This window comes from Peromyscus eremicus, chromosome 10 (genome assembly GCF_949786415.1).
Source record: "Peromyscus eremicus chromosome 10, PerEre_H2_v1, whole genome shotgun sequence".
Lineage (NCBI taxonomy): Eukaryota > Metazoa > Chordata > Mammalia > Rodentia > Cricetidae > Peromyscus > Peromyscus eremicus.
In genome coordinates, this window is record NC_081426.1 from 94746240 (window position 1) to 94757404 (window position 11165).

Consider the following 11165-nt stretch of genomic DNA (forward strand, 5'->3'; position numbering starts at 1 on the left):
TTTTTGTGTTGAGATAAGGTCTCATTATGTAGCCCTGGCTTTCCTTGAACTCAGAGATCCATCCGCCTCTGCCTCTCCAGTGCTGGTATTAAAGGTGTGCACCACCAAACCCACCCCATTTTAAAAATTTTATTTCACATCTATTTTACTGCTATAAGAGTGGTATAACAATTTCCATCTCATTAGCTACAAAACATGTGGGGCGTTTACCCAACCACCCCCACAGTTCCCCAGAGTTTTCTTGAGTGCGAGCAGCAGGAAATATTAGATAGAAGGATTTATCGCGGAGATAAACAGATAGAAAATAAAGGATAGCCTCGAGAGGGCCTGGAACCTATTCCAACGGGCCCCGACTGTCTCTGCCCCAGGGTTTTTATAGAGACGCCAAGGGGTGGAGCAAAAGACCTCCTCCCCCAGCACAGCCAAGTGCAGACCATCTCAGACACCTGCACTCAGGCCCGTGGTCTAATCATCCTCTATGTGGACCTGCTGGGTAAAGCCACGAGGAACCCGAGAACGGGCTCCCACAAAAACAAAGATTGGATTAGTATTTATAAAATATTAGTAACAATGCCTAGAACTGAATAAATGTTAAATAACGTAAGCCCGGTTATCATGGTTTTGATAAAACCAGGCAAAAAATATCTAAAAGCTTATCAAGTATAAAAAGAACTAATACTACATAACTTCTGGTAAAGAAGTCAGTCTGGGAGCACAGTGGCATACACCCTTTATTTGGGAGTCAGAGACAGGTAGATTTGTAAGTTAATAGCCTATCTGGTCTATGTACCAAGTTTCAGGCCATCCGGGGTTATTTAGTGAGATGCTGTCTCAAAAATATAAAATAAAAATTAAAAATCTATCTAAGCAGTTAAGAGCCCTGGCTGCTCTTGCAGAGGACAAAGGTTTATTTCTTAGCACCCACATAGTAGCTCACAACCATCCAGAACTCTTGCTCCAGGGGACCCCATGCCCTCTTTTGTGGGTACCAGGCATACATGTGGTGTGCAGACACACACACACACACACACACACACACACATATGTGTGTGTATATATATATATATATATATATACACACACACACACACACACACAGGCAAAATACTCATATACATAAAATAAAATTTTTTATAAATTAGTAAATCTAAGCTTACCATAGTCTTACTTTTTAATCAGAGCATCCAAACTATAAAAACTTGTGAAGCTGCAGAGGGTGTTATATGAGGTATCAATATTTTGTATATTTTTTCTTGCCACGTGTCTTGATCAGTTTTATTGCTGTGAAGAGACACCACAACCACAGCAACTCTTATAAAAGGAAGCATTGAATTGGGGCTTACTTACAGTATCAGAAGTTTAGTCCATTATCATTATGGCAGCACACAGGCAGAGTTAGTGCTGGAGAAGGAGCTGAGAGTTCTACACCCGGATCAGCAGGCAGCAGGAAGATAAATAAAGTTGCCTGGGGATCGGAGCTAATAGCAAGCCACTTAGCACAAGTCTGGCAGTGTTAGCACACGCCCTTAATCACGATCACATGGCAGGCAAAGTCTGTGTGTTCAAGAACATAGCCAGCTTGGAGACACACGCCTTTAATCTCAATACCAACCACAGACTGGAGGTCTGTATAGACAGTCAGTGACGAGGAGTTCATGTGGTTGGGTTTACAACCAATGAGAAGGCAGAACAGAAAGTCAATAAAAAGACAGACACACAGGAGGTAGGTCTCTTTTTCAAGGGAAGGACAGCAGCGGCTGGTAAGCTAAAGGCTATTTGCTAGTTCTCTGACCTCTTGGGCTTTTAACTCTGCATTTGGTTCTGTGTTTCTTATTTAATAAGACCGTTCAGAATTACATCTACAACAGCTCCTTTATAGCTCAATGACACCTAGCATTTCAGCTCAATAGAACTAAAACTTATTTCTTATTTGTTCCAAATACTCATCTTATCCACAGTTTCAATCTGTGAAAGCAGTACCACTGCCTAAACTAGAAACATAAATATTCTTAATTCCTTATCTTTACTAGCCCCAACTCTATTATAAGTAAATACCAAAGCTGATCTATTTTGCTGTCAAAATCTCTCCCAAACCCAACCACATTTTTGTAACCCCAATATTAGCACTGTAAGGTCAGTCTAGGTACCCTCTTATAACAGCTCATCCTGAATACAATCTAACAACCCTGTGATCTCTTCTATGCTTTTTCACTAGGTTCTTTTGCTAGAGATGTTTAGGGTAGACTATATATAGCCTAAGGCCTTGGGATCAAAACAAAAAAAACAAAAAAAACAAAAAAAAAAAAAACCAACCACTTCAGATGTAATCATATCACTTTTCACACTTAGGCTCCTTCAACTACTTCTTATGATTCTGTTGATCTAAACTCTTTAAGTGGTTTGTGTGACCATCAATGGCCCTCAGCCATCCTCTATTCCGTGGCACCAAGCACTACCCCATTCATATCTCACAATGAGCTCCACACTGAAAGAGATAGATGCTGCGGGATATTTGTTTACACTGTAAAGATGTGTCACTGTGATTAGTTTAATAAAAAGCTGAATGGCCAATAGCTAGGCAAGAGAGAATAGGTGGGACTTCCGGGAAAAGAGAGGAACTCAGGATAAATCTAGGCATATGAGAGATGCTAGTGAGACACGGAGGGAGTTGGACATACAAAATGGAAAAGAGGTCAAAGGCCACATGGCAGAAGACAGATTAACAGAAACAGGTTAATTTAAGTTCTAAGAGCTGGTTGGGAACAAGCCTAAGCTAAGGCCAAGCTCTCACAATTCATGGTAAGTGTCCACCTACAGCGGCGTGCTTGGCTCCACCGATCTTTTCTGCCCTCACTCCTGACGCCGTGTCTTCTGCCACAGGTCCTCCAACGCTGATTCAGATAAACACAACAGCTTCTCCACACATCAACTGTCACTTCAGCAGGAGGCCCTGCGGTATTTCTACTTAGTGTGAGTGGAATTCACACTAATTCCAGCACTTACAAGGCTGAGACAGGAGAATCTTGAGTTCTAGGCCTGTCTAGATTATGGGGCAAGACCATCTCAAAAACATAAACAAATGTCTACTATGAGTACAATGTTATATTAGATGCTTGAATATAGATTAAAGTGCATAAAGCACACTGCCTCTGCCTTTCAGGAACTCAAGACTGTATCACAACACACAATAATTACATACCTTGTCATCTTTCTCCCTAAGTCTAATATCTAGTACCAAGGATAGACTAAAAACAATTTAACTATAATAAAAAAATTCAGATAACATTAAATTAATCAATTGACATTTAAAAACATTTTACAGATCAATAGTAAATTGGAAGGGAGGCCCACAATCCTCAAGACTAACTAGAAGCCCTACTAGATGTCAAATATTGGCTTACTAGTCTTCTCAAAAGAATACTATGAAGAGGTCAGAAGACCCAGGGTCTAGCTTTACAATTATCCACCTGGCCTTAAACTAGTTGTTTACTATTTCTGAACCTCATGACATTATCTATAAAACTGAAATAATTACATTTAGAATGAAGACTTTTACCACATTATTTTTAATGAGTTCAAAATCAGACTTGTTTAAACAATTTGAAAAAAAAAAAAAACAGTTAATTCAGATAATGAATTCCTATGCTTCAGTACAATATAAACATACCTAAGAATGTTTAGCAAGCTAGGTATGGTAGTACATGCCTGTAATTCCAGCACTCAGGCAGCTGAGGCAGGAAGACTGCAACAAGTCTGAGGCCATCCTAGGCTACACAGTAAGACCTTGTCTTAAAACCACAAAGAGCCGGGCGGTGGTGGCACACACCTTTAATCCCAGCACTCGGGAGGCAGAGCCAGGTGGATCTCTGTGAGTTCGAGGCCGGCCTGGGCTACCAAGTGAGTTCCAGGAAAGGCACAAAGCTACACAGAGAAACCCTGTCTCGAAAAACCAAAAAAAACACAAAGAAATAAGATGCCAATAAATTTGGCAACATGAATATCCAGTTAAATGAAATTTTTACAAAATAACTTCTGAAATTTGAAAGCCCCCCTCAGCCCATAATTTTACATCTCCAACCAACAAAAACAGTTCTTTTCCCCAGGGCTGCACTCAGAGAGGAAGAATCTGAAAGTGAGGGACATCTAGAGACTGCTGAAGAGAAAATCTAGTCTAAATTCTGTAGACAGGCAAATCAATAGTGTCAACAAAGACCACACATTTTGCATCCAGAAGGAAACACAAGTTAATCGAGGTTATATGTTCAACAGTTACAACAAAAATCTTCCTAGAAGAAAGAGCAGCGAGAAAGGGAGTCAGTACCCTACTCTGCATTCAGCCTTCATTGCAGAAGCTGCAATGAGAAAAGAAACAAATTGATCCCAGTGGGGAAGAACCTCTTCTTGCTTTGGACTTGCTAGAAGGCAATCTAGTTTCAAGTAGCCAAATTTCAGATATTAAGGAGAAAAAAACCTGTCAAAATGCTTTATATTTTTTAAATAAATCATCGTGTGCATATATATATTGCATGTGCATTGTGTGTGTGTGTGTGTGTATACACACACATTTGTAACGATAAAACAAAAATGTTGATGGCAAGCTGAGTAAGCTACAGTAATCAAAAACATCTACAGTTCTAGATTATGGTGCTTCAGTCTCTTTTCCATTTTCACCCTCAGGGAAATGTGGGCGCTTTCTTTACCTCTTACAGATGTTACCAATCTTCCTACTTTTTAAAAACTTACATTAGCAACACATCTTTTTAAATCTTCAGATTAAAGAAATAACTAATAATAAAACCAAAGAGAATACTCTGCTAGAAAATACTTCAATTCCTACAAAACAGATTTAATACCTTTGCATGGAAACAGTAATCAACTCAATGATACTCAAGTTTAAAGTCTAAAAGTAAGATTATTAGCTACTTTATTTCAAATGGATCAAAAGAGTGAAGATATATTCTCATTCCGAATTGCCTATAACGGCATCTATGCCCACCGGCTGTTACAGCCAGACAACAGCTGGAAGGCCAAGGGCCACCCTATTCTAAGACAACTCGGAGATCCTATTTGAGAAAAAAACTGTTACTAACCTATGGTGAACAAACATTCACTGAGTACACGGAGTATTCCAAGGTCATGTAAGATAAATGAGACATGGATGGAATCTACCTTCTACAGGGTCACAGTTAGGTAAGAGGACAACCGTGGTGTCTGAATGAGAAGGGCCCCCACAGGCTCATCTATTTGAATGCAGTTCTACCATAAGGAATAGGCAGGCTGTGGCCTTGTAGGAGGAGCTGAGTCACTGTGAGGTCAGGCTTTGAGGTTTTAAAAGCCCACACCATTCCCTATTAGCTCTTTCTCTGCCTCACTATCTCAACATGTGCGCTCTCAGTCACTGCTCCAGCACCATGCCCGCCTGCCTGCCTCCTGCCATGCTCCCCACCATGGTGGTCATGGACTAACCCTCTGGAACTGTGGGATCCAAATTAAATGCTTTCTTTTATAAGTTGCCTTAATCAAGGTGTCACTTCACAGCAATAGACAATAACTCAGACAACCTACTACATAAGGCCAGGCCTGGCTCCAAGTTTAGATAACCCAAGAAATAATAACTATTTCAGAAGAAAGGCTGTAACTAGTGGAAAGAATACTGGCAATGCCTCTTAACTGTGGGATGTGGTCACAGTTAAGTAATTATATACCATGATACAAAGAGCTTACATTTTCTTCTGCTAGTGGTAGGGAACAGTAAAAGGAACATAAGTAGAGGGGTAAGAATTGGCAACTGAGAAAAAAGCTTACAAACAGAACACATAACGTATTATATTCACACAAGAGAATATTACTCAATAATAAAATAATGATATTCTCACAATACAAATGAAACAAAAACACCAAAATAAGACTTTTTTAAAAAGATACAAACTATATAATCCTACGTACATGAAGTTCAAAAATTAAAACTAACCCAGGCTAATGAAATTTAACAAGGCTTACCTGAGCGGAAGGCTAGTAGACTGAAAAGAGTTAAGGAACTTTTCGAGATAATGAAATGTTCTATGTCTTTTTCTAGATGAGTGGTTCAATGTAAATTACAATATAGTTATTCAATTCTGTACTTTAAAGTTCACATATCACTAGAAGTTCATTATAACAAAAGAGAAGTACCTCTCCAAGTCCTGCAGATTTCAAATAGGCCAAACCTGTGTCATTCCACACATGTAACCAAAATTAAGAAAAGAGGGTTCTAACTGGCCTGGAAACTGAAATACTGACAGGACCTTAAAGCACAGTGTAAGCTTCTTCTCTACTTCAACACACTCCGCAACTTGACCAATGTGTTGTTCTCTTTCACTCTGTATTTTAAGGCCATGTTTACTTGCTCCAATGTGTTTTTATCATTTCTAAAGCTTACAATTTGAAAAGCATTCTTTCAGATATCAGACACAAATAACATCAAAATTAAGTTTTTTAAAAGTCAACATCTTTAGAATCAGAAAAGTCGTTCATGGACTGGGGAGACAGCTCAGTAGACGAAGTCCTTGCTGCGCACGTACGAAGACTGGGGTCAGAACTCCAGCACCCACGTGAAAGCTCTAACTCCAGTGCTCAAAAGGCAAGCTGGCTAGCTAGACAAAGCTCAGGGAGAGCCTTTCCTCGGGAAATAAAGGAGAGGACACCTGATGTCAGCCTCTGGCCTCCACACACACGCACATGTGTAACTAGCCATACAGGCTCTGAACATCACAGTAACAGAGAAGTCATGGCTTACACACTTTGTTAAAGGAAATTAAGTAAAATCACAGACTTTATTCCACTACAGAGAAAATAAAGCAGCCAACACATTTGCACTAGTTAGTGAGAGGTCAGTAACAGTGGCTAAAGCAGCACCAATCAGGCTTCCTAACATGTTACAATAGTACGAAGACCCTGTAAGCTTTAGCCTCAGTACTAAAGAGAGAAAACTTAAGACTGCTCCATGTTGTGGAATATGAGTTGAAGATGTGTTACATTTGTTTATGCTGTGGAACATTTGTTTAATGATGCAAGGACGTGTGTCCCATTCTTCTATGTTGCATTTGTTTGACCTGTGAAACTGTGTTACTTTGTCTGCCTAAAACATCTGATGGTCTAATAAAGAGCTCAATGGCCAATAGCTAGGCAGGAGAAAAGAGAGAAAATAAATAGGAGAAATCTAGAAAGAAAGCAAGGAGTGAGAAAAGGAGAGGAGGCCACCAAGGGTCAGCCACCCAGCCACCCAGCCACCCAGCCACCCAGCCACCCAGCCAGCTACAGAGTCAGAAGAAAACAAAGATATGTAGAATAAATAAAGGTAAAAAGCCAGAGACAAAATGTAGTTAAAGAGAAACAGGATAAGTTAGAAAAGCTGGCTAGAAACAAGCTAAGCTAAGGCCAGGTATTCACTAGAATAAGTCTCCATGTATTTATTTGGGAGGTGGGTGATGGGCCCCCAAAAAATAAAAAATAAGACACACAGCTACACCACTTTATGGCTGCTTTTTACTCCTATTATATCAACTGAAACAAGTTGGTCAAAAAAGTTAATACAGCATATTGCAAAATTTTATCAAAACTTCTTAATTCTAGACTCCATCAGCATGCTTTCAAAATATAAACTATTTTTTATTATTTCTAATGATGTGGCATTTAATAAAGTGGTCTACTTACCTAAATTTTGGCTTATTAACATCTCGATGCAAGAATAATTTCATCCAAAATTAAAGCAAGCCTAAAAGAATACATGGAAAACCATCACTTAGTTTTTTGTTTCATTTTCAGACAGGAAAAACTATCCACAATACAATATTTTAAATTAGAAACTTGAATTTATTTTCTTCATAAAACATCTCAAAGTGTTCAACAACTAAACTACTTTAATGGTCAATAAACTATTAAGTGCCTTTTCAAGGGGAGCAATAATCTATCCCAGCAAGAACTTAACAATGCGGTGGCTAGAGAAATGCCCGGTGCTTCTAGGCACTGGCTGCTCTTTCAGAGGGAGGACCAAGGTTTGGTTTCCAGCACCCACAGGGCAGCAACAACTGTCTCTGCTCTCACCTGCCATCTGTGGGCACTGCCCACATGGTACACATACATATATTCAGGAAAAACACTGATACATCTAAAAGAAATTTTTTTAAAGAAACATAATTTGTAGAATTTTTTTATGTAACTTACTTTCATTAATTTTAATAACAGAGCAATGGTAATTCACACTATGGGCAATTAGTTCTGAAACCCTTCAAGATATTAAAATCTGCAGCTGGTCAGATCCCTTATATAAAACAGCATAATCTTTGTGTGGAACCTATGTACATTCTTCCATGTACTCTAAATCACTATTACAGTACTTCTAAAAATGATTACAATGTAAATGCTATGGACATAGGTGTTACATTATTGAGAAATTGACAGGTAGACAAAGACAAATCTGGACAAGCTTGTACAAACACAATTTCCCCCAAATATTTTTAATACAAGGTTTAACCCAGGTACAAGGAAGGTTGAATATTTATTAATACAACATACTTCTAGGTCAGGTCAGTGTTTATCTAACATTGTGTCCATAAAAAAATAAAGAATATGGTAATAAAATGACATAGAATATATCAATGATAAATGTTAACAGAAACTAAGTATAAGAGTATGTTAAGCACCATTAGAGACTCTTAAGAATCAATACTCTGCCTCAATTTAATATATAACACTTTTATTACTAATTAACCACTAAAAATGGACTGACTCACCAAAAACCCATTTCTACCAATTCTGAAACTCAGTATTACCTTACCCAAAATCAATAATCTCATCCCCTACCAAAGGTGATCTATTACTTTTAATATTCTCAAGGTGGAGGCGCCATATTTACTCCAATTCTCAACCTAGACTACTCCAACTGTTCCACTTTCAGACTTACTAGTTTCTAATTCTGCCCTTCCCAGAACTGAGTAATCACTTTATAATGGTTATCCTAAACACATACATCACTTTCTCAATTGTTCCACATATACACCAATTTAAACCTTTCCAGTTCCCAGGATAGCACCCAAGCTCTCAGCTTTCAAGCTTTTCCACATGTTGATCTAAAGTGATCCCCTTCACCAACCTTCTACCACATTTAACTTAGGAAATGCCTTCTTACATGGCAGTCATATGTTGGCAGACTGGTTTTTAATCCAATCAGCTGTGCTAAATAGGGTTGTATCAATTATTTCATTGAATTGTGTATAATTCTAAAATAGTGAATGCTTTCTGTTTGCTTGTATATTTTCTGACCTACAGTATGTACAAATTAGGGACAAAAACTCACTTCAGTTTAGTACTTCAGCTGGCTGGAAGTTTTTGGTTTTTTGTTTTTGTTTGGTTTCATTTTTGGAGACACGGTTTCTCTGTGTAGCCCTGGCTGTCCTAGAACTCACTCTATAGACTAGGTTGGCCTCGAACTCACAGAGATCCGCCTGCCTCTGCCTCCCAAGTGCTGGGGCACCACCGCCCGACTGGCAGTTTTTAAAACCATAGCAATGCAGACTGAATAAGAGATTAAAATTTTGGAATCCCAACTGTCGTGGGATATTTGTACACTGTGAAGATGTGTTGCTGTGACTGGTGTGATACAAGGCTGAGTGACCAACAGCAGGAGAGACAGGTGGGACTTCAGGATAGAGAGAGAATGCTAGGAAGAAGAAGGTGGAGTTTCCAGCCCAATGCAGCGGGAAGAGACATGCAGGAGAGATAAAAGCCACGAAGTCACATGGCAACATGCAGATGAATAGAAATGGGTTAATTAAGTTGTAAGAGCTAGTGGGACAAGCCTAAGCTATAGGCTGAGCTTCCATAATTAATAAGTCTCTGTGTTTTTTTTTTGTTTTGTTTTGTTTGTGAACTGGCGGCCCAAAGAAAAGCCTGATTACACCCAACATGTATTTGAAATAAAATAACCAAGTAAAACTCAGAATTTAGTTCATAATTTTAATAACTAAAGAAAAAATGACTTGCATTTCTAGACACATTAACACTAAGAAATAACCCAAACTACTCAAAATGACAGCTGACAGCATCACCCCAGGGCTTTCTTCACTGAGTGAGTTCATTATCAGGACCAGGCTTTGGGTGTTAAGGGGTTCTATCCCTATGGAACTTCTGTGACCAGAAATCTTAAACTAATATTAGTATTAAGCAGGAAAGACTGGAGACCAACTGTTGTGACCTGAGAATGCTGATTTGAAGATGTGGGGCAGAAATAGTGACACTTCTAAGGTTCCAGACACCAAAAATTATGGGAATGATTTCTATACAATGTGGTGCATTTTTATAGCCATTCAACTTTGTGTGTGTGTTGTGGGGGGGAGGTGGATCGATTATCCTGGATCATCTGAGTAGGTCCTAAGTGAAAGTACATGTAACTGTTTAGAAGGCAGGAGAAAAATCAGAAAACACACAGACGACAATGAGAATATACGGCATAGAAATTTGAAAATGCTGGCCTTGACAACTGGGGAGAAGCACAGCCACAGGCAGGGACATCACCAGCAGCCTCATAAAGAAGAACGAATACTCACTGAGAACCTCTACAACGACAAGAGCTGCCAGTCACCACCACTGGACCTGTAACAGTGACTGCAGACCTCACCACCTCACACATATAGCTAGTGTTCTGAGCTATATCCCTAGCTGATTTGAGTTTAGTTTTTTTGTTTGTTTTTTTAACTCCAGCTTTTCAAACAAGAACCTCACTAAGTTCCTCCAGCTGGTGTTAGACTCACTCTGTGGCTCAGCCAGGCCTTAACTTGCCATCTTGGCCCCAGCCTCCTGAAAAGCTGACATTCAGACTCCCAGCCTTCAGAGCTGGCCATCTATTCTTCTCCCCAAATTTCCTATGTGGAAGCCTTGACCCCAAATGTGACTATATGTGAAAGAAGAGCATTTTGGGAGGTAAATAAATGATATGGAGTGCTGAGGATGAACCCATAATCTAGTCACAGTAAGAGAGGCTGGTTGTGCATACGACAGGAAAGGTTCAGTAGGAAAAAAACCCTGCACACTCATCATGAACTTCCAGGCTCCAGGATTCAAATGCCGCAATACAAATGAAATAACTCCTTGTATTTTTAAAAATCTTGTTCTGCTCAAAAAAAAAACAA

The 11165-nt window shown here is 39.2% G+C and overlaps 1 protein-coding gene across 7 annotated transcripts in view; it reads right to left on the reverse strand.

The window, feature by feature from the left end:
• Window positions 1-11165, reverse strand: part of Znf644 (zinc finger protein 644) — a 76462-nt gene that overhangs the window by 41600 nt on the left and 23697 nt on the right. For all 7 annotated transcript variants that reach the window (XM_059274893.1, XM_059274890.1, XM_059274886.1 and 4 more), the window contains one exon: window positions 7693-7753. In XM_059274893.1, coding sequence (XP_059130876.1) covers window positions 7693-7736 — 44 coding nt within the window. In that variant the 5' untranslated portion in view covers window positions 7737-7753. The remainder of the gene's footprint in view (window positions 1-7692; window positions 7754-11165) is intronic.